The sequence below is a fragment of the Nelumbo nucifera genome, chromosome 2 (genome assembly GCF_055504915.1).
Source record: "Nelumbo nucifera cultivar China Antique chromosome 2, China Antique-T2T, whole genome shotgun sequence".
NCBI lineage: Eukaryota > Viridiplantae > Streptophyta > Magnoliopsida > Proteales > Nelumbonaceae > Nelumbo > Nelumbo nucifera.
Genome location: NC_142650.1, coordinates 54,084,703 through 54,109,351, shown reverse-complemented (window position 1 = coordinate 54,109,351; position 24,649 = coordinate 54,084,703). Strand labels below are relative to the sequence as shown.

General features: G+C 37.7%; 1 protein-coding gene across 1 annotated transcript; it reads left to right on the top strand.

Moving 5' to 3' along the window:
- Positions 1-10,088: 10,088 nt before the first annotated feature.
- LOC104601254 (3beta,22alpha-dihydroxysteroid 3-dehydrogenase) lies at positions 10,089-14,018 on the top strand. Its single transcript, XM_010264534.3, has 8 exons — positions 10,089-11,226; positions 11,713-11,862; positions 11,947-12,198; positions 12,870-12,965; positions 13,064-13,142; positions 13,267-13,376; positions 13,475-13,611; positions 13,717-14,018. The coding sequence occupies exons 1-8, from the start codon at positions 10,702-10,704 to the stop codon at positions 13,841-13,843; spliced, it is 1,476 nt and encodes a 491-aa protein (XP_010262836.1). The 5' UTR covers positions 10,089-10,701; the 3' UTR covers positions 13,844-14,018.
- The last annotated feature ends 10,631 nt before the right edge of the window (positions 14,019-24,649 follow it).

The window sequence follows — 24,649 nt, the reverse complement described above, 5'->3', positions numbered from 1 at the left end:
TGGATGAGCCTGTAGAAACGAACTGCCTCTAAAGGATGAATATCCCTCTTCCCAAAACACAGAAAGAAAAAGGCAATGAAAGAAAACCTGGACTTTATTCTCTAACGCCGCTCACACGAAAGTTCATCGTGTTTAAAATGTGGAAAAGCACAGGACCACCCACACCTTGTTCTGAAATTTAATTAATTATAATAGAGCAACAAGAACACTTGGTCAAACAGGCTTTGATACCACCTTCATTCTTAAGAATCCTTCAACCTAACATAGCCTAACATTAGACAAGTAATTTGCTCCATTTTAGAAAGTGCTTGTGCTTACCTAAACTTACTCCGTGCATTTGGAAGTTCTGATTTTTTCTGCTTCATGTTTTTTAAATGAGGACAGGCAATCAGTATCTGGGAAATGATGAATTGGGATTTGCTCCTCATAGAGTGCATTCTCACACCAACCTCACGGTCATATCTCTCTGTGTATTGGGAATATCTCCCAATGAATAACAATACAAAGTAAGGGAGATGTTCTTATGTGTGGCTGGGAGGTGTTGTGAGGAATGCTTGGAAACGAGGGATTTTAATGTTTATACATCTGAATCTATGAAGTTACCCTAAAATTGGATTTGGTCATCACAAAATTGACTCACACCATCGTCACAACCTTTTGCAACCGTTCATTAGGAATACCTTTGTATTTTATTATTTTTTATTCATGAAGAGATATTCCCAATGCAAATCTTCAAAGGGCTGTGAAAATGGTATGAAGATGGTCTTGCTAGGAGGTCCTGAGTTGTGACTGAGAGCTCCTTAATGGTTGAAAGCCTAAAGGCTTGAACCTGAAGTTGGATTATTTTTGGTTACTATACCTTTCAATATTTTATTATTTGAAAAATAAAACATCGTTTTTGCTGACATGCCAATTGTATTTTATTTGAAAAACAGAATCATATATGTGGACAAATACCCTTTGAGATTCAGAAGTAAACTAGTTTTTCTACTTTTACAATTATAAAATGTTTTTTACACTGTCGCTGATATGGCAGTTGCTTTTCATTTGAACACAAAATCATATATGTGGACAAATACCCTTTGAGTCATTCAGAAACAAGGTTTTTAAAATGGAGTTCAGATCTGCTCCCCACAGAGGGGGTGCCCCACAACATCCCATAGCATTTTCCCGTTGTGTATTGGAAATATCTTTCGATGATAGTATCCCAAATGATGATATCATCATTGGAAGATGTTCCCAATACATGGTGAGGATGTGCTGTGGGACATTGTAGGGTGCCCCCTTATGGGGAGCAAATGTGAACTCTTTAAAACAGGACCAGACAAGAAACCGTTCTATGTCCGGTTCTTGGGTTGAATGGTCCGATTGTTCAGACCAAACGGACAGCCCACTCTAACAAAAAAATTAAAAAATTAAACAACAAAAAAAAGGCAAAAAACTATTGTCAGAATTGATGGTTCGACAGTTTGACCACTCGGGTCAGTGGTTTATTGACCAAATCAACGGTTTTTGGCCAAAAACAGTTTTGGGGTGAAACAGAACCGATCAGATGGCCGGTTCCCAATTTCTCTGATCCGACCATCCGGTCCGATTCAGTTTTGAAAACATTGTTTAAAAATAAACTAGTTTTTCTATTTTTACAAGGATAAAATGTTTTTTTTTTACATTGTCGCTGATGTGGCAGTTATTTTGTTCAGAAAATCAAAACAATTGGCATACACCCTCTAGTTTTAATGGGGACTGATTTTGGCACATCCGGATAAATCCAGAATACCCCCATGAAAGAAATAATAACCCTCTATTTAAAATGATAAACATTAATAAATAGAGGGTATTTATTAAAAAATTGCTCTATTTGGGAGGACTTTCGGAATGCAACATCTAGAGTTTCGAGCTGGGCCCCACATGATTAGAAGCTGTGTTTGGTAAATATCTGGAAAGTCAACATAGTCTTTCTGAATGACCAAAGCACTACTCAAATATGATGCTACTCTAAATAGCTTCTCTATAACACCATGCTCAACCACCGCAGCTCAATTAACACAATGCACCCGAAATACAAAATCCCTCCCAAACCGTAGGTTAACTGATTTCTGGTGTATTCAAGAAGATATTTTTCTTTTGACATTTTTTGTCTTCCTATTGGAGTGGCCCAGATCGTTCTTATTTGTCAAACAAATCAGGCTTTAGGTATTGGTTATAAAATCCATTTATAAAACATGAAAGGAAAACCAAAAAGGGATGTTCAAACTTCTAACAAAGGGTGGAAATAAATTGAGTTTTCCATAAGTTATTCAAGTTTGACTCGTAAAAAATTTGATTTGGTTTGATTTAAACCGAGTTTTGAATTGAGCTCAAGCTCGATATATAGGGTCATGCTAATCGAGATGAGCTCAAATCCAATGAAACTTGGCTCGTGAAGCTTGCGAGCCTGATATATAATATATATATGTATATATATACATACATATATACATACATATGACTTTTTTTATTTTTTATGTGTATGACAATAAATAATTTTTTTGTATATAAAATAAAAAATCATTTATATATATATATAATTTTTATTTTTATAGGAAGTTTGGCTTGCAATCGAGCTCAGTCAAGACAAATTGAGCTCGAATTTGGGAGCTTTTGAGTCAAGCCGAATTTGACCTCAAGTCTCTAGATTGAATCAAGCACAAGCTCGAACCTAATATTGTTTTGATGAGCCAAATTCAAATAGCCAAATATTCGGCTCGACTCATATCGACCCCTACTTCTAACTTCCAAGATAAATGAGAAAGAAAGGAAAGTCGTTTTGCAACGTTTAGAAGGGAATCAAGGGCCTGAAGTTTCAGCAGAAACCCATATTTTTGGCTGAAAGATCGCTATTTTGGGCTTTGCATGATTTTGACCAAACATAGCTTATGGGCTGTCCGTGTGGGACTGACCTCTTAAATTCATAAGCCGTTACATGAAAGCCCTCCCAGACAGGCTCTAAGGGCTCGATTGGGAGGGTTGAAGTGGTTGAGGTGCTTTCACCGAACTGCTTTGGAGAAGCCATTTAAAGAAGTTTCACCGGAAAGCTATGTTTTTGATTTTCAGACAATCATTTTGGGAGAGGCTCTCTGAGGAGGCTCCCAAACGGGCACTCACAGAGTTATGGTTAACTAGGTACTCTCTCATTGAAACTTTAGGCCTATGGCGGATTGAAACTGCACCTATCGACATAGTTGCATCTTACTTCAGCCCAAGGAAATTATGTCATAGAACTAACAGGTCACATTCATTAGAAGAATTGATAAGGAGCTCCACCATCTGTAGTCAACATGGGCTGCTCAACCCAAGCCCATGCCAGGAGGATATTTCTGTTTCAGCCCATAGGCTTGGTTCGAGTTCAGATCCAGTCTATTTGTAAATATAGTTTGAATGCTGTGTTTTTACTAAATTGTCATAAATTCAAATTTCATACAAGTAATTTTCAATTCACTTTATGTTGTATACTTGTATCCAAAAATACAACATCAAAGTCATTTTTATTTCATTCCATAAATAACATATAATATTTTGATCTTTTAGTTCCATTTATTTATACAATCCAATAATATCCAATTACAATCTGAATCCGATACGAATCCAATAGATAATTTCCAATCCAAATTCGAAAATGAACGAATCAAATTTGGTTCTACCTATATTAGATTTGTTTGAATCCTTTTGCAACCCTACCCCTGATTCTCTCCATGTGAGTGGTCACAAGTTCAAGCCTGTTCACATGTGGACCCAACAAAGCCAAAGAAACAAAAGAAAAGAAAAGCTTTATCTTAGGACCATCACTTTCACTCTATGCACCTAGAGGTCCCTTAGCATCGTACTCTCCTTACTAGTATGGACAGTTCAATTTATTGGGGGGGGGGGGGGGGGGGGGGGGGGCACTCTCTTGGTCCAACATCATCTGATCAATGAACACTGTTGTGAGAAATAAATTGGTGAGAATTTGGGTCAGGGATTTAGGACTGTCAAAATTTCTTAGATGGGTCTTAGTCGTTGCATCAAGGATCACTGCTTATTCTTTATGAACACTGTAGTACCACGTTTGTAGTACTAAGGCAGCATCCCCCTTTAATAAATAGAAAGGTTTCCTTTAACGTGAATTAGTAACTAGAAAGCGAAGGCTTTAAATTGTGAGGGGTTGAGTGCAGTTATTGGGGTTGCAAATGGGCTGGGCCTAACTCCAACCCAACATTCATTTCTATGAAGACAGACCATCAATAGTTTTCTTTGTCCATACATATTTTGGATGTTTCCATGAGAATTCTACTCGCCTTTTCCTTTAATCCACACAGCATACGACAAGAGAGCTTTGAGACTTGGAGGGCAAATAGTGGTGAGTGTTAGCTGGCTCAATGTGTGGAGTTTCCTTGGGCCATGTGGAATGGGCTTTTAAAAGCAGCGTGTCCATTTTGCTTTCTTTTCTTTCGTTATCAATTGGCCACTAAGGAGGTGTTTGGTAGTGCGGAAAATATGCGGATTGTTTGGTTCTGAAACACACCACACGTTCTTTTGAGGGTGTGGCCTGTTTCAAAACTAGTTACAAATAATACAAAATTTACAAATTATTACAGCTTTCTAATTTCTATTCGCAGTAAAATAATATGAATTCATCAATGTAACACTCATATAGGGGTGTTCATTAATCAAACTGTAGACTTATTTTCCAAACCGAACCAGTACCACCAGTTAACCAGTCTAGTTTATCATATTAATTAACCAAAATCGAACTGATCGATTTAATTAATCAAAATTTTCAGTTTGGTTTCATCAGTTCAATTTGATTTTTATTTTTTTAATGAACAACCCTACGCAACAGTGGTGCAGATTTCTTCAATCCAAGTAGAGACAAAGCCTAGTGAAACATTCGCAAGTGTTAACAATGCAGCTACTCACTCAAGGCTTGTCATCAAGCTAAGCGAATCCATGAGTTACAGGAAGAAACATGCCTAAATGCCCAGCTTTACTATATTATTATTTGGGAAGGGGGGGGGGGGGGGTGTGGTGAATAAGCTGGCCACACCTCGAAACAAAAGTAACAGTTAACAGTGTGGAACTAAAAATCTAGAACATTACATACATGATACACCCTCTTACAGCTGCCACCTAACAACCGTGACAAAAAGAAGAAAAGATCATAGCAGTAGTACAATCTTCTATTTTTGGTACTTTGTCGGTGCAAACAAATTCCTATATTCTGTTCTGTACCTGAAAAGAGAACAATAATATATACATATACACTATTTATCTGTGTCATTAGGATGCTTCTCAATCAATGAATAGTCATCTAATTTGGCTTTTTCTTTTATTTCGTTTTCAAGCAAAAAAAAAAAAAAACATTAGGGTTAGTTTGGAAAGAGTATAAATATAAATATGTAGATTGTAAAACCTTGTATTTTTTATTATTTTGAATATATTGTACTGTACATATTTGAATTTATAATCTTTTCAAATTGAGCCTTAGTTTATGTTAAGAATGTTCAAGTTCTTGTTTCTGGTAGGAATGATCAGTTTGTTGATCAGGAAACAACAAAATGAAGCAGAGACCTCTAGATGTTGGCATTCATGTAAACCATATAATCAACTAATTAATGTTTATTTTTTTTTTTTGTTTTTTGTTAAGAGTCTTAAGATGTAATTTAGGCTCAGTTTGAAAAAAGTACAGATGCAAATATGTAGAGTACAAAACCTTATATTTTGTATTATTTTGTATGTACTTAGACTGTACATATTTGCCTTTATATTCTTTCCAAACTGAGTATTAAGCCCAATTTAAAAAGAATATAAATACAAATATGTAAGGTACAAATATATACGAAATAATATAAAATATAAGGTTTATCACTCTGCATATTTATATTTGGGGTTGTATTCTTTCTTTCCAAACTGAGCCTTATTAATTAGTTTATCATCCATATTATAAGAAAGAAGTCTGAGCTAGACTTCTCCCAGATGACCAGATTGAATATACCTATTTGCCATGTGGGTAGATGACATAGCAGACCTTTGAGAATAAGCCATCTGCCAACTTCCCCAAGTCTAAGTCAAGTCTTCATCTCCTAAACTAAAGGTTTTGTTCTAAGTTGTACATTAACTACTGAGAACTCGTCCACCTTCATTCAGTGGGGTGGTGTGGCTTTGATTGGTCAGGCTCAAAAAAGTGAGATCTTTAGGCATCATGACCACTCACCCTTACTTTTTTGAGCCTGACCAATCAAAACCACCCCACTGAATTTTGATGAATTCTTATTGGTTAGTGTACAAATTAGACAAAACCTTTAGCTTAGGAGATCCGGATTTGCCCTAATCGAGGCCGAAGCTTTGTTTGAATCTTTTCCAAAGCGACTTATGAACAGGCCGGAGTTTCTATTCCGTTTTGCAAGCATTGTTTGGATTTAAAAGGAGAAGGCGGAAGCCAAAACATTAACATCAGTGGACATGGACATAGAAGTAGGGTATAGAGAGATGGATGGCTCCGCTTTTTAAATAATTGAACTTTCGCTATCTGATCATGGAGATACATGTTACGTCTTAATCTCCCTACAAATGCACGGCATGTGCATTCATGTTAGGACAGTTTTCATCGTATCTAAGTACTCTTTAACATAATATAAATCTCCCTTTTTCTTTCTTTAGCTCTCCGATTCTGAGTGGCAGCCCATGAATTGGGGTGGTTGTGTGGCTCAGTGCTGAGGGTTGCTATCTTGTTAAATGGGCTTCGACCTTGTTTATTATGAGTCCACAGTGGAATGGGGATTTATAAATTGGAGGCCATTTGAAGGGCAAATGGGCACTACCATTGGTCCCCCAACCCAATGGCGTTTAATTTGGATATAATCCACTTAACATGGCATATGGTTTTGAAGCTACCTACAGAAACTGTTAGCCCATCCATGGAGGACTGTCGGCTCCTTTAGGTGGACCCAGCCATGTACATGATGAGGCACGTGTGCCCCAATACATGGGTGGGTGGCTATATGATTTGATCCAACTGAGAAGGATCTGATGCTCATGGGCCTTCAAAGTACAATTCACCCCAACTACTTACTTGATTGCCTTTTGTTTCTGCAATTCACTACTTGCTGACCATGTTTAATGGCTTAATCTGCATTGTCTATGTCTTAGCTAGGTGGTGTTTGGTGAGTGTTGAAATAGTCTCTGAATGTAGGAGTTCACATCTGCTGTGACCGCGGTTGCAGCATTCCCTTGTGATCCCCAATGAAACACGGGCATGTCAGCAGTGGAAATTAAAAATGAATTCATCTTAGGGCAGGTATACGTGCGTCCAACTAAATGCATTTTACACTTAAATTTTAGGGGTTAAATGTTAGAATTTTAAGAATTTAGAGGTTTAGAGTTTAGGTTTTAGGATTCAAAATGCCCTAATCCGGTTTTAATTAAGTTAGTGCAATTTTTGCAGTACTCTTTTCTTTCCTTTTTTTTTATGGCATCTAAGCATTGAGAATTTTGTCCAACCACTACTAGGATGGCATCAAGAGTTGTATTAATATCAAGGCAACTAATTAACCTACTATCTCCTCTATAACAAGATTCTACCTAGCACATTCTCCAAATGTTGTGTGAAGGGGTAGTGACAAGTTTCTATGATTAAAATATTCAGATACAATAAAACTATAGGCAAGACTTGTGTTAAAGAATGTTGTGATTTAACATTCTATGAGATTGCGAGAATGTTTGATTACTCGGGATATGCTTAGAAAAAGCTTAAATGGACAAAGGTTGGAGAGAGAGAGAGAGTCTTTCATGGGATTCCCTATGGTAAAGAATTAACAAAAGAAATAATTTAAACTTTTATGGGAAAGAATTGTTCTTGGAGTTATCCTTTTTCATGGGTTGTCCAGTCATTATTGAACAGCTAAATGTCCCTTATGGGGACCATGTGGAGTTGTGGATGAGATAGATGCGTTTGGGCCTTTGTCACTACCTCCCTTCCTCTTCGTTAAGGGTACAAGGGTTGGTGATTAGCATTGTATCACCTACTAAAGGTCAGTTTACAATGCAAAGAAATAGAGAGAGAGAGATTCCTCAATTTATTCTAGAAACAAGAAGAAAACTGACTGAATTTAATTCTTTTAAAAAATTATTTCTTTGCAAGTTGCCTTTGTCTAAGATTTCATTAACAATCACTTAAAAGAATATATTTTATGCTTTTGTATAATAAATTGATGCTTTTAACTGTCAAGGGAAACTTAGTGGGCATTCACCAAGAGTCCAAACCTCCCTACACTTAACAGTACACAAACGAATGAAAATTAATTCATCAAAATTTGTGGGGCGGTTTTGAACTTTTGATTGGTCAAGATTAGACCTGTTTATGAGCTGGGCTTTGGGCCTGACTTTACATTATATTCGTCTCGGGCTTCGGGCTGGACTCATTCAAAATTTGACAAAAGTTAAGTCCGAGCCCGGCTTATGAACAGGTCTAGTCAAGACTCAAATGTGAGAATGGGTGGTATGATACTCAAAGACCTCAAGCTAGAGAGTCTGATCAACTAAAACCATCTTGTGCATGAATTGGGATCTGCTCCTCACACAGCATGCCTCACTGATCTCCCATCCCACCTTGTATTGGGAGCATCTCCCATGAATAATAAATACTAGGGAGAATGGCGGTTCAGCCCAGGGTCAGAATTTTTAGGCCCAAAGTATACGGTTGGGATAGGTAAAAGGTTAGAATTGATGCCAATTCACGGGCGGACATTGATGTATAAAGTGGAGGTTTTTGACATTTTTATAGTTTTGCAATGAAATTCAAAAATCTGCATTGGGTCTATCCGTACATTTTCATAAATACTATAAGAGATATTCCCAATGTATGGCCAGGACATGTTTCGAGGCCAGTGTGAGGTGCGTGAGGAGCAGATCCGGACTCCTTTTATATTTTGATGAATTTTCATTGATTAGCGTTCCCCCACTATCGTTTGAAGACAACTGCAACATCAACAAAAATATATTGATTTTGCTGATGTTATAGTTGTTTTGTTTTAAGAAAATAAAACTAATCATGATGCCAAACACGCTCATATGAAAGTGATTTTTATTATGTATTTGCCAATGCCTTGCATCAGCTTTCACAACAGAATCAATGGAGATGCATGCGTGAACAAGAATGAGGACGTCATTTGAGGTTGTTTTTTCACAACAGAACTTTTGTCTGGGTGCAAGAAAACGAACTTCATACCCCAATTCCTATTTCCCTTTTTCTTTGGATCATGGAATTCAAAAATGAGTAGAGTTGATTTTAAGCAGAACAGGAATATTTTATATGGTTGACCATCAAAAAATGAGCAAAGGAATCCTTTATTCGCTAATCAACAATTCAACTGAAATCTCAGCTAAATCAACGAGCCATTTATTAAAGAATTAAACTCAAAATTTAGCTTCAAGTCCTTACTCCTTAGTTAAGATGTCAGCTTTATGTCACAGTGCCTTGGACCAGTTCTAGGGGAATTTCTTGCTACTACAAAGTGGGTTTGACTTCTACCAATAAAGGGTCTATGGCAACATAAACCGTCTGATCAGATGACCAAAACAACCCGATTAATCATCGGATTAATTAAACTACTGTGAATTGTCATGCTGGCATTATTTCTTGAGCGGGACCCAAACGTGAGGTGGGATCACACTAACCTGGACCGTCCATCGAACTTCTCTGTTTGGTACCTATGTCATGTACTATGCGGTACGTGAATTCCTTCTTTTTTCTTCCGTAGTGATAGAGTGAGAAAAAAAAAGAAAAAGGTTTATTTACTAGAATACTCTTATACTTTGATAGATTTATTTAAATTTATTATATAAATTTTATTTTACTAAAATACCCCTGCAAGTTACTTTTTATTTTATTAAAAAAGGGTTGGTCAATTTTTTGAAAAACATTTTCTTACACAATGCCTTAAAAATCAGGGTAGATGTGATATGAGAAAACATGCTTTTTGATGTTTTCCTGTTATTTTTAATGGTGCTAGCAATTGAAAAAACACCTGTGGCAATAACAACAATGGTATTAAATAGAAAATTTGAGATTTTTTTTTTTGTGAAAATGTTTATCAGAAAACGACATTGATTCTAAACACCACCTTAATTAATCAAATTTTCACTAAGAAGTATTTGTTTTGACGTCTAAAATTAGTAACATGATCTTCTAAATAGAATGCAAAATGTTCAACGACATGAGCTCATGATTTATTTTAAGTTTTTCTTTTCTTTTAATTAAATTTATTCAAATGGATGTTAGGATTAAAATTGTTATTTTCATCCGATGGAAAGTTTATTAAATGAAAAAATACAAATTATATGGTAGGTTTTAATAAAATACAAATTATATGGGTGTTTTAATAAAATACAAATTATATGGTAGGTTTCGATAATTTATGAAATTATAAGGATATTTTAATAAATGAAAAAAGAAAAAGAAAAAAAAAAAGAAAACATCAAAGCTTTCTCTTATCCTTAATCCTTATTTTCAAACATAACAGATACCGAAAAGGGTTATCAGATACTAAACCACGCGTTCTCGTCTTCTTTAGATTTTCCTGCATATTTGCAGAGACCCCCCGTGCGCGCTTTCAAATCTTCACTCTGCGACTCACTGAAGTCTGAAGACTCTGAACCCCTTCTCTCTGTCTCTTTCTCTCTCTCTCCATGGAGTTTCTCTTACTCTGTTTCCTCATCTCTTCTTCTTCTCTGTATCTCCTCTTTCTCCTCCTCCGTTACTTCCGATTCAGACATCGAAAACTTGGCCTCCCGCCAGGTAACCTTGGTTTCCCACTCATCGGCGAGACCCTGCAACTCATCGCGGCCTACAAGACCGAGAACCCCGAACCGTTCATCGACGTGCGGGTGGCTCGGTACGGGAACTTGTTCACGACTCATGTGTTCGGCGAGCCGACCGTGTTCTCAGCGGACCCGGAGGCGAATCGGTTCATACTGCAGAACGAAGGCAAGCTGTTCGAGTGCAGCTACCCGTCCTCCATCTCCAACCTCCTCGGGAAGCATTCTCTATTGCTAATGAAAGGAAGCCTCCATAAGCGGATGCATTCCCTCACCATGAGCTTCGCTAATTCCTCCATCATCAAGGACAATCTTCTTGTCGACATCGACCGGCTGGTTCGGCTCAACTTGGACTCCTGGACCGGCCATGTTTTCCTTCAAGAGGAAGCGAAGAAGGTGCGCTTTATGCTAACGGCTCATCTTAGCAGAATATACACCTCCCTCTCTCTCTGTCTCTGCTTCTGTCTCTCTCTCTGCATCTTTGTTGCGTCCCGATATTTTCCTCGTGTCACTTCTGATTCCGGCGCATATTACCGAAACGAAACCGTAGAAACTTTCGAATTGTTCTGTTCTCTGTCTCTGCTAATTCTAGTGCAAGCTACAAATCTAAAGCGAGCTTGTATTCCTGATCCGGTACATCCCGGCGCAAGTTAGTAAAAGGAAGAAGAAAAGGGAGCGACTTTTTCAGTGCAGAAACTTTCCTTGCTCCCCCTGAAATGTCTTCCGAAAAGGAAAAAGAAGAGATGTGTGCATGGGTCTTGTCTGCCTTGCTGTTTTTCTTTATCATTTTTTCCCTCAACGAGACCAATTTTGTTGCTTTTTTTTTCCCTTTTTCTTTTGAAGGCAAGTGTTTCTTTAACTGAAATAATTTGTATTTCGCAGATTACATTCAATTTGGCAGTGAAGCAGCTGATGAGCTTTGATCCAGGGGAATGGACTGAGAGCTTGAGAAAGGAGTACCTTCTCCTCATCGAGGGCTTCTTCTCCGTTCCCTTGCCTTTCTTCTTCAGCGCTTATGGCCGAGCTATCAAAGTAATTATTAACTCTGAACGACACTCTTCTAATTCCATTCCTTGGACTGTTGTGATAATTTGACATGTACCCCATTTCTCGCAGGCCCGAAAGAAGGTGGCAGAGGCTCTCCGGTTGATCGTGGGGAAGAGGAGAAGGGAGAGCGAAGGAGGAGAAGTCAAGAAGAAAGACATGCTAGCAGCACTATTGGAAGGTGGGGAAGGCGGGTTCTCGGATGAGGAGATCGTAGACTTCCTGCTGGCTCTGCTCGTGGCGGGTTACGAGACCACCTCCACCATTATGACACTGGCGGTGAAGTTTCTCACTGAGACACCTGCCGCCTTGGCTCAGCTCATGGTGCGTTCTGTTTTTTCTGCCTGCGGACTCTGTTTCTGTTCCATATTCCTTCTTCTTCCCCCTCTCCTGGGGTTTTGTCGTCGAGTGAGGTTGTGGCTGTGGTCCATCCAGTTAAGCCGGACCAGAATTTCTCACTTGGTTTAATCTTTTAAACGGAGTAATTAATTCTCTTAGCAGCTCGAGCTGCTACAGCCTACAGGGTTTCCTGGATGCGGCAGCCGGCAGGTAACCAGGGAAGCAGAGGCAGAGGCAGAAGTGTTTTGTCCAATCTCTGTTATTATCCCGTTTTATCAAAAAAAAAAAAAAAGAAATGTTTTGTCCAATTGAAGAAAATAAGAAGTAAGTTATAGTTGACCCATGCTGCCTTGGGAAGGATTCTCTGTGTCGCTGCTGCGCTTTTGATTGGATGGAGAGAATCGACCTCCCTGCTCCCTTCTCATCCCAAGTGGTCTCGTCCGTTTTTAGTATTTTAAGCATTTCGCCATACGTGGAATTTGTTTGTTTGTTCCAAGGAGAATTTTCTCAATCCAAGAAAAAGATTCTACTCAAAAACCATCACAGAGAGTCTCCTCTACTCTCTGTCTCTCTCCCATGCTCTTTTTCATCTGGTCGTGAAATGAAATCAAATGCCATCATCATCTTACGTGTGCCGGGGGATTCGCATTTTGCAGGAGGAGCACGACCAGATCAGGGCTCGGAAGGAACGAAACTCAGAAGAGGAGAGCCTACAGTGGAACGATTATAAGTCCATGCCCTTCACTCAATGCGTAAGCTCTTCGTCGTGGGGGGTGGGGTTAATGAGTTATTGACTTTGTATTTGCTTAATTAATTAATTATGTTTACGTGTTTCAATTTGATTATTTAGGTGATTAACGAGACCTTGCGTGTGGCAAACATCATTAGTGGTGTATTTAGGAGAGCAATGACGGATGTCAATATCAAGGGTCAGTTTGTTCTAACATTCTTACTTATTAATTAATGCCTAATTATTATTATCATTAATTTATTATTTATTTAACTGTTTAACTTTTTAAATTAATTAAAAATATATTATTTAATTATTATCAGGCTACACCATACCAAAGGGTTGGAAAGTTTTTGCATCATTTCGGGCTGTGCATCTGGACGAAAACCACTATAAAGATGCTCGAACCTTTAATCCCTGGAGATGGCAGCAGGTCCCCACCTCTCTCCCTTTCTGTTGAACTCATTCATTTATTTTTTTCAATGAAACAATGAGAGAGCCTTTGTAACCTAAAAAATATAATTGAAACAGAGTAATACGGGGGGAGCAGCAACAGCGACAGGGAATCTGTTTACGCCATTCGGCGGAGGCCCACGTCTTTGTCCTGGGTATGAGCTTGCTCGAGTCGAGATCTCAGTCTTCCTCCACCACCTTGTCACCCGCTTCAGGTATGATTTATACATGCACCAGGAAAAGAAAAATGAAATTTTTTTGCGTTTCTGTTTCTGGGTTTTCACAAATTAACTTGTTAATTGCTAAACGAATGATTGTAGCTGGGATCCGGCCGACGAAGACAAACTGGTTTTCTTCCCGACCACCAGGACTCTCAAGCGATATCCAATCAACGTTCAGCGTAGAAGGAAAATTGCAGCAAGAACAGAAGAAAAAGACGAAAAATGAAGAAGAAGAAGAAGAAGAAGAAGAAGAAAAGAGAAAAAACGTGAAATGTAAGAGAAGATAGAATAGGAAGGAAGATATCAGAATTCTAGAATATAGAAATAATGCTCTGTTGTAATTCTGGTTCCACCTTGATAAGAAAGAATAAAATAAGATAAGGTCTACGGTAGTAGAAAAAGAAGTACAGAATCTATTTCATCTTTTTGACATGTTAGTCGTGCTCTCGACCATTCCTCTTTTCTTTCTTTCGTGTCCTTGGGGGTGTCCTCCTCGAGCCCCCAACCAGTCGCTCGACTGAGTTTCTCTTTACTGTTGGGATCTGGACATTTGTGAATTGTAATCCCTGTGTGCCCTCTTACTCTAATCGATCGGATAGATCCGGAATTCAGATCTGGAGATCCGACAGGCGTCAACGGACAACGGTCCTAGGGGTGTAAGGCTGTAAGCAAGCCAAGCCTAACTCCCAAACTATTTGGATTCGGCTCCCTAAATACTCTACTTCAGCTCAAAGATTATTGAGTCGAATCGATTAGTCTTATAAGCTAAATTTATAATTTTTAATAGAAATTTATTTATAATTGATTCGAGCTGAATTAAGTTCAAGTAACCCATAAGAATCGAATCGAATCGAATTGAGCTCGACTAGCATGTAAATATTGACTCGAATCGAATTCAGAGTTTAAAGCACAAAACTCGATCGAACGTGAATTGAATTTCAATCTCCGAGTTTTTGAGTCGAACTTGACTCAATTTGACTCGGCTAGATGGTCCCCACACCGGCCACCGAACAAGTATGAAGTATCCTATGTAAACAAATCCACCGAGGGATCCCCCACTCATTCTCATGGGATGGGGCCCCTTGGAGATCCGCGGCGATTGCATTACGAAGAGTACAATGGAATGGGGGCTCCCGAAGCGTGTTCACTCTGCTTGGAGGCTTGGAGCTGGACCAGCGATGAAGAAACAAATACTACAAAAAGTAGCGGGAGGCTTCAGGCCTGGATATGGGTCTGGCCCAGCCCATGTTGCTGTATGGATCAGACTTCAGACTTCAGAGCAGAGCAGGACGACCGACAATCAAAACAAGTAACAACCATAACCACATGCAAATTGTTGAGTGGGTAGGTGATATTCTTTCGCCACTTATTCCAATCCAGCTGGGTACTAGTCTAGTGAGTTGCTCACTTGCTCTGTCAATGTCTGTCAGGATATTAATTTGGGCCTGTGGACCATCACCTTGGGCTGAAACGCCTGGTTCAGTTCTGGTTGGATCGGGCCTCCACAGTCCAGAATGCAGTGCGCTGTTGCAATCCCAGGCGTAGATCCTTGGGTTAAGTATCCAACGGTTGGGCTTCAACTTTCAACGTCTAACCAAATGAGTCAGACATATGCACCGTGTTTGACTTCAGATCTACTACCAACACTGTCTTTTTTGTTTTGTTTTGTTTTTTTTTTTGAATTTATAATGTATGTTAAATACATATGAGATATTCCCATATATGTTTAATACATATGAAAAATATATATAATATGCATGAAATATATATAGAAAATATAAAACACGAAATTGAAATCTGATTTTTCGGTTTGATTACATTGGTATAATTTTTCAGTTTTTTAATTTCTGATGATCACCCCTAACACAAACCTCTAATCATAAATGAGATATTTGGGACTATAGTGACATGTTGGGGTGGAGTTGGGAGCGTTGTATGGGTAGCAGATCCAAACCGAGGCTGTTTGGTGATGTATCATTAGGTTATTGGGGTTGTAGGCTTGTAGCGTGGAGTGAAAGTGATCTGCACGGTACACAATGAGTCTCGTTCTCTCGCTCTCTATCTCGTAGTCCACTCCGAGACACGAGGTCTGATACACACGTGTGCGACTGTGTGGTTTGTCGCAGCGGTACGATTTGACTTGCTCCACCTCCCAATGTGTTTCTGCTGCTCATATACACGTGTGCACTGTGGTGGAAAGGTACAACCTAGCTTCCTTCCTCCTCTATTTCTCAGAGAGAGATCTGATGGGGTGGGGGGTGGGGGGGTACCGGGTACGGACACAAGGACGTTCACATGCGCTGACGTGGCCCGTTTTTGGTTGCATCCCAGCGGCATCGCTTTCTTCCATTTGGATTTTGGCCCGGACTCTTCCCCTTTCCGGTCCCCTCTCTCTCTCTCTCTCTCTCTCTCATCTGATTGATTGCGTACAATCTTGACTGCGAGTGGCCGAGTGGGGTCTTTGTCTTTTCCTTTCTTCTATCTAACTTGTATTATATCATTCCAACGCCACTACCACTCTTCTTTCTTCATGTCCAACGTCCAAGTTGCTGCCTGCCTCTGCTATTATCATTCATTTAACAGTTACTTAACACACACACACACAATCAGATGATGAAATGACCCTCTCCCCCTCCTCCTATCTCCTCTTTCCCCCCTTGGGAAACCACCAAAACCAAGGGGACGTTTACATTATTATTGTCCTCTTTCATCTGAACCCAGATTGATTATTTGCTCACTCAGGCTACAATTGAGGAGCTCTCTATAAGTTTCATTCATCTTTTTTTATCTCTAGTTTCTTTTCTAAATTCTTGAGTAGCTTTTTTAACACTAGATAGAGTTTAATCTTCTGAGCAAATATATGTAGTTGGGATCATTTTGGGCTGTCAATGGTGTTCATTTGCCAATATTAGAATTCAATCCAAAGAAGGCTAGCTGTTTGGTTTGGCAGAAGATTAGAGAGAAATGATAAATTGGAGGGGAGATTTCTCAAGTAATTTCACATTTATACTGTAGTGGCAAACAATAGAGAAATAGAAAAAACACACACACAAAAATGGAGTAACTCAAGAGAAATTAGGGATTAAACGTAGTTCAGCCTTTAGCATTTGCCCACAAGTGAGAAAGAGCAGAAAATATACTGTTAGATAATAAAAGCCTAGTTCAAGAACCTTACCTAACAGCTGAAGTTTTTAAGTTGAAAGATTCTTTGAGATTTTTTAAGACCTATTTGATCAAATGGTTTAGTGTTCCATCTTTATCGCTCTATTCAAAGATCTCATCTAACAACTTAAGCTTTTAAATTAAATGGTTTTTTGAAATCTACAATATACATCAATTTAAATCACAATTCAACATATAGCAATATCTGCATAAAGTCAATAAGTTTATATTATTCAAATTGATCTGAGATGATGCCTAAGTTGATATTATGCCAAAGGCTCCCATATTGTCGAATTCCCTCATTTTTCAAACTTCAATTTCTAGAGGTTTCAGCCACCACCGATAAGGTGATGGTAGCCCCTACAAGCGAAGACAAAAGATTACAGTAGAATGGTATTTAGTCATGGGTTGTGAGAGTCCTCCAGTGATGCAACCCTTTTAAGCATAAAAGGGCAACCTAAGTCATCCCAACCTAGATAGCTGCTCTAGCTATCAGGATGCCATCATGCACCAGAAAAGTGGATCTTGATGTTGTCCTAGAAACCAAATAATAATCCAGCCCTAGCTCTAGCTAAGGCAGAAAACAGAGAATTTTAGATTTTTGAAGTTAGGGATTCATTGGATATATTTGCTGGGGCAGGGCATTCATTATATAGCCAGTATCCTAGGCTCTTGTCTGGTACGGGCGGGGTTAAGCTACATTCATTCTTCTTTGCTATAATCCATTCAACTCATTTGTTTTTTAGGTAATACAATTATCGGGTCAGTACTGGTGAGTAGGGACTGGATGGGTGGAAACAGTTCAGATTGTGTCTAGGGTTGTTTAACTGTTACTGGCAGATCTGGACTCGCATGTGAGGAGGTCCTGTTGGTCAGAGGCTCAGGGCCTGGAGTTCCATGGGGTTGATCCTACTGTGGAGTGATGATGGAGAATAGCTACAGATGCAAGCAGAGATGGTTGTGGCTGATTTTGGAAAGAGAGAGAAAGAGAGAGAGAGAGTGAGTCTGTGCATAAGAGAATTTTCAGCCTCAAAGTTGTTTACTAAGATTGTGTTTGGTTTGAAAGAAAACAAGGGAAATGGTTTCCCCATATTGCTATTCATATTCATCCAACTGTATATGTGAAATAATATTGGTTGTATTGTGGTCACCAATAGGTTTATGAAAGTGTTGCAGTGGCTAAATTGAATGACTTATTGCTTTGTCTTTAGCAATGATAGATGCACCAAGTCTATTCCTACGTCGGCTCTGGATTTCCAACATTTTTATCCTACACTAAGCAATCACTATGTGACAGATTTTTAGGACTATGGTGTAAAACACAGTTATTCTTATATGGGTCTTCGGTCTTCATATAATGTAGCACTTTGTCAACACTGATTGCTTAGTGCAAGAAGTGCAATCAGTGTAAGCAGAGTAGAGAATCTGGACTCTTCTCTGAGCTTTCTCCTTTATAGAACAATTGGTGGTTTTAGAGCTTCTCCGATGTCCCACTGAAAACCGACATGAATCTCTCTCTCTCTCCATTATATATTCTTTGCATTGCGTTGTCTTTGTATTACTGAATTGCGAGTTTGGTGCTATTCAAGTTAATTTACTTGTATTGCACCAAACTTCACCCAGCAGAAGCAAAATTCTAATTAAAAACAATGTTCCAAACAAACGCTTCAGCCGATAAATTCCTCTTCCTTCTTACATGTATTTTCTTATCCTTCTAAACGTTACAGTAGCATCCTACACCACGTACAACAAGAGGTCATAATAGGTCGCAACACTAATGATATTCAATTCAACTTTATGTTCCTCCTTTTTTTTTTTTACAAACGAAACACAAACAGGGCCTAAAGCCCATTCAACTTCATATTGAGTTTGGGGATTATATTGAGTTGAAGAAGCATGACATTGGCCAGAGGATGATTTTAACCAGACCTGGCAATTGGGTTGGGTGGATCAGGTTAAGACACTTCAGGTTGATTTCAGGTTGGGTTGTCAAATGCTAGACTCTAATCCTAAATGTTTAGGTTAGAGTTAATCCATGGGTCAATTTGGGTCATTCCAACAAAATAATTGAAATTAAAAAAAAATACATGAAAATATCAAAATTAAAGAAATTAACCTTAAAATTCCAAATATAAAATAAAAAAAACTTAAACATTTAACAATTGAAAGAGTAAAGACTAAATAGAAAAAATTAAAGAGTATAAACTTCTAACAATGCATAAATAGTCCCAATTAGACCTGACAATCAGGTCAGCAGATTGACCCATGACCCAACCCAACCCAGGGTTGAGTCGGAGCATTTTCACATTCAAGTAGCTAAATATGAGACCCTAGCCCTATGTTTTCGGGTTGGGTTGGGTCAACTTTTTGCCAGGTCGGGATTAAATTGAGCCTACAGCCTATTCCTCTTTATCGTTCTCTTAATTTGCTTATTTAAAATTAGGTTTTCCATTGTTTTAACATATAGCAACACCACAATGAGGGCATCTAATTATAAGAGTAGGTAGCTAATATACGTGGAATGCTTCATAATTGCCACCAATGAAATTCATTGAATGAGTCCAACTGTAAAGCGACGAACACATAGCTCCATGATCAACATTCATTCCTCTTACATGCTCAATGTATATAAACAGGTATCCCAAAGGTATCAACTGTACAGAGAAATGATACTTTGATGGTATTGAAGGCTATCACAACTTGATGCTTTCAACTTTTCATGTTCTTGTGAGTATTATTCCATTTATCGATCTTTTATTTCTATAGCAAACAGTGTGGGTAGCTTCAATTAACAACTACTTTGATTCAAAAACAAAATAGGTTGTCTGGTCCTCCAAGTGCAAGGCACATGGAGGATGCAACTAGTGATTCAATAATGGAGGAGGATCAAATTGATCTTGATAATTAATGAATTGTGACTTAGTGTTTAACATGTTTGAACTCTCTCTCTCTCTCTCTCTCTCTCAAATAGCTTACTGATCTCAAGCAAGACTACTAATTGAACATTTGTCCCATGTAACTTGAGTAATAAATTCAACCAGTCTTATTGGATGTTTTCAAATGGATACATGCCTTGACATTTGGCCACTTGAATCTTGACAACATTGGTTTTAATTTGTTGGAAAGTTGTTTCAAAATTACATTCAAATTGGCCAACTTGTGTTGATTTTTGAAGGGGCCTCGACATGCCTGTTTTTGTCCAATCTGCTTGCAACCTTTTAAACCCTGATTTCTTCATTTTTTTTTTCTTTTTGTGCTTTACCAACGGGTTATTTCTATTAGAACTTGAGCAGTCGACCCCACTGGCAAAACTAGGTACTTAAAGGGTATGAGTATTTTAATAAATTGGAGCTTGGTTAGGTCGGAGAGCCTCAGTTGATAGAAGCTGGTGAATGTATTTGATAATTAGGTGAGGATTAGAAATGCAAAATCTATCATTCAAGTAAAATTAAAAGATGAAAATGCAGTTTTTAATTCCAAATTTTCTGATAGACACTGATGAGAACAGTAGCATACATTAAACCGAACTTTAGAAGGTATGTGCTACCTGCTCACCACAATGTTACACAATTTTGCACAACTTAGGACTTAGGTTGTATTTGGTACCATTCTTCTTTCTACCTTTAATTATAAAATTATCAATCCTCAATACATACATTTTTCTAGTTGAAGTGATTCTTATATATGATGTGACATGATATATTTTTTATCAATTTACATTGATCAATTTAAAACAATTTGGTCATAGTTACCTGGGGTTGGGAGGTAGAGGTGAGCATTATTCGGTTAAAACTGAAATACCAAATCAAAAACTTTGGTTTTGATTTTTTCGGTTTTTGGGTAATTTGGCTTTTAAGAATTTCAGTTTTCGGTTTCGATTTTCAGAGTTAGGAATTCGATTAACCAAAAAAACCGAATTAGCTGAAATGCATTATATAATATATAATATACAATATATCATTTAATATATAATATTTTATATATTAAAAATTAAATTCGGTTTTTAACCAAAATAACCGAAAGCTAAACCAAAAATTTTGATTTCGATTATTCAGTTTTCTTATAATTCGGTTTTAATTTAATTTTCATTTTTTATTTCAGTTTTTAAAATTTTGATTTATTCGATTCTCTTTTAATCAAATAAAACCGAATGTTAACCCCTACCGGAAGGGGTGGATTAGAATGGAAAAACTTTTGGCCTTTTCTTATACAAGCATTTATGCAGGTAAATAACTTACCACCAAATGAAATGACCGAGAGGAGCCGAAATGTTTAATATTGATATATTTATTGAGAGCTTCATTACATAAACCCTTTTTTTTTTTGGTATTTGGTGATATTTCCCAAATCCTCGAAGGGGCTGTTGAATAGCGCAGCACCGCAGGAATCGAATCCACATCTCTGCTGCAACAAATCAGCCACCCTTCAGTTAGCCATTACATAAACCCATTTCCTTCATTCACATGGATGAGTTTTAAACTTTCCATCAGATATATAGGGGATCCATTTCATTGGTTACCTGTTACAATCGAACAGTTTGTTTAAAAGTGAAGTTACTTTGCACACATAGTAGTGTTCTAGGCTTGGATTTTTTTTTTCCATGAGTTCAGGGTGGGGAGAGGAACTGAGGCCCCGTTTTGTTTGCAGGAATAAGGGTCTAGAATCGGAATTATAATGGGTTTCAATTGTTTAATTGGGTGAAATTGGAATCTCATTCCTATTCTTACTGGAATAGCATTCCCCTATTTGAGGAAATGGTCATTCCCTGCCCCTTCTTTTGGAATGAAATTCCATTCCTGCTGATTTTAGTTTTCATTTCCATTCCTATCTGAACCAATAGGAATAAATCATTCCAATTCCAATTCCAAAGAATTTTAATTCTAATTCCGATTCTAACTGCGAAGCAAAGAAACCTAGAGACTTCTTTTGACAATGATGTTGATAAGAGGAAAATATTTCTCCATTTCTGCTCTTCCAATCTCCCACATCATCTGATTCGTCAAAAACATTTTAGAATGCCTATTTTCTTTAAAAATAGTAGAGAAAAAGTAACTATCGAGTTTTTAGAACCAAAAGATGGACCTGGCTTTGTGGCTTTTGATTTATCCATGGCTACCATAGGTAGCAAACAGTGCTAGGCACACCACAGTTTTCTGACATCTGACCTTAACATTGTGGAGTTTTTTAGAAAATAATGTACATGTTTAGCATTGATGCTGCAGATACAGCACCCTTTTCTCAGAAAATGGTACTGCTGATGTGTGAGTAGGAAGCACCGTCTTCTGAGGAAACAGCGTCTTTTTTTTTTTTGTTTGGAAACATTGCTGCTAGGTAGGACGTCTCTCCTAGAGCAACAACAACATTTTCTGTTTGGTACCAATGCTCTAGGAAACATTTTCAGCACTGGTACCTATTATCCCCACTTCATGTCTCTATTGGCAACAACGAGCTGCAGCTCCAAGAAACGATAAATTTGGCATTGCTCCAAGTCACGCCTTTCCGATTTTCAATGCGTGACTTGGAGCACCGTTTCTTATGAAAAAACAGTTCCAAACAAACAGGCATTTCTTGGAGTACCGTTTTTTTCAATGTGGCACTGATGTATCACCGTTTTCTGGAGCAATGGCATCAATGCCAAAGGGATGCAATGTGTGCAAGTGCATGTTTCTTATGTGCTAGGAAAGATGGTAGAAAACCGTAATGTGCCTAACCTTGTATGCTACTAAATTAAAGATCCAATTCTAACCATAATGTGAAAATCACTTATAAGAAATGAATCCCAGTGGTCTAAAACAAAGTGGGCTAAGCAACCTATCACGAGTGAACATGCCAATGTTTCATACACATGGCCCACATGGGTGATGGGACCCCACCTTCCATAAGACCATCTAATTGGGGTTTGCATCTGCCCCCCCACGCACCCACATACTTGCCCCCCAAAAACGTCCCAATAATGTATAAATATGTTTTAAATAATGTATAAATATGTTTTAAATATATTATATGTATTGTTTTACATTTAATTTATATTTTTTAATTTTTTATTTATAAAAAATATTAAAAATTGCAATTTAAGGCCAAAAAAGGGGTTTTATTGTGAAAATAGTGAAGTAAGGCACTTATGGCTCCTTGGTACACATAGATCTCGAAAAATTACCTAAAATAATACAAAAAATCACCCCAATTAGACATTGGAATGCAAAGTTATGGCCTCCAAAAGTTTTACATGCATTGAGTGTGCAACCCGCAACTCAGTCACCTGGTCGAATAAATCAACGATTGAATTGGCCAGGTCAAACAGTTCTTAACTAAGTCAATGATTTAACTATTTAATAGGTCTTGACTAAACCGAACCTAAAATCCTAACTTGCATGACAATTTGAACAGTTCGGCCTACCGGATCAACAACGGGTTAAATACATTGTCAGACAGCCTTGTGAAAGAAACCAAAATTTCTTCGACGTGATTCTTGCAATCTTTTGTTTCTACTTATTTTTCAGATATATATATATTCTCACAGTCTCCCGTGAAAATAAATAGAAGCCTATGCAACCTTGTGATCGAATGGAAACCAAAATTTATTCAATGTGATTTTTGCAAGATTTTCATCTCCATCTCTCTCTCTTTCTCACAAGCGATAGGACACCAACATACTTTATCCAGTACCACTCAAAAGTTAAACAGTAATAAGGGATATGCTTTTGCTTTAATATTACCATAATGTCACTTTCACCGAACAGACATTTAAGTAAGGTTTGTTTAATGCTTTTCTTTTAGGAGATAAAACGGTCGATTAGAGAATGATTAGTGTAATTGAACAAAAACCTCAAATTTGGCAAGATGTGTTGCATTTTAATCTTATTAGAGATTAAATCTAATGGGGTTTGATTGATAAATTATATAAAAATATATATGTACATATTTTGGAAATTAGTTTATTTTTTTCTTATCAAAACTAGTTTTTAATTTATCCCATATTAGAAAATTACTAAATTTGTTTTGAATTTTTAAATAGTAGCTATAGCTTATTTACACCCCTTAGAAATATAAGATAAGAGTATAGAGGCTTGTTAACACGCAACACATGTGCACGTGTATTTGCAATACAATAAGGCACTTTAGAGGCATACTTTGCTCGCACCCGCACTGTTCGCGTAAGGCAACTTTAACTTTTGGCGCGAGACTGATATTGGTGTTTCAATAACCACGATTTGATTGGATGTGACCAAAAGACACTATTCAAAGTTAACAATCATTAACTCTTAATTACTGTTTTAACAATCACAATATTTGAAATTGTGACTGTTTAAGGAGTATTTTTTGAACCAACACCTTCCTCTACTTCATGACTCTTTAGAAATTATTTAAAGAGTGTGAATCAAGCAAAGCAAATGAACACACAAGCTTTTCGGACATTCATTCTTGTCTCTTTTAATTCGATCTACTACTGTCTCACAAAAGGCTTCTTCGAAGACTCTTCAATTTTGCTGGTTATACATTCTCGCTCAAGGCTCTATTGTATCCTGTAAACGAATATGTCTGTAACGCAACAACAAACTTAATAAAACTGAATAGGGGCAAATAACGTTTTAAAGACAATATTTTTAAACATGCTTCAGAACTTCTTCTCCAAGTTTCCATGACCACAATTCCCAATAAGATATAACAATGGGGAGACACCTTGCAAATTGCAAGACAAGAAGAAAGAGCTTAGGTTGTATTAAGGAAAGAAAGGGAAAGATAAGAAAATCCTATAAAGTGGATTGTGTCCAGACCACATGCACGATTACAAGCAATGCAACCAAACACAAATCCTCACGACTATTGGTCAGCAAGTTCAACCCAATCAAAGAAATTGAGACTGAGAGAG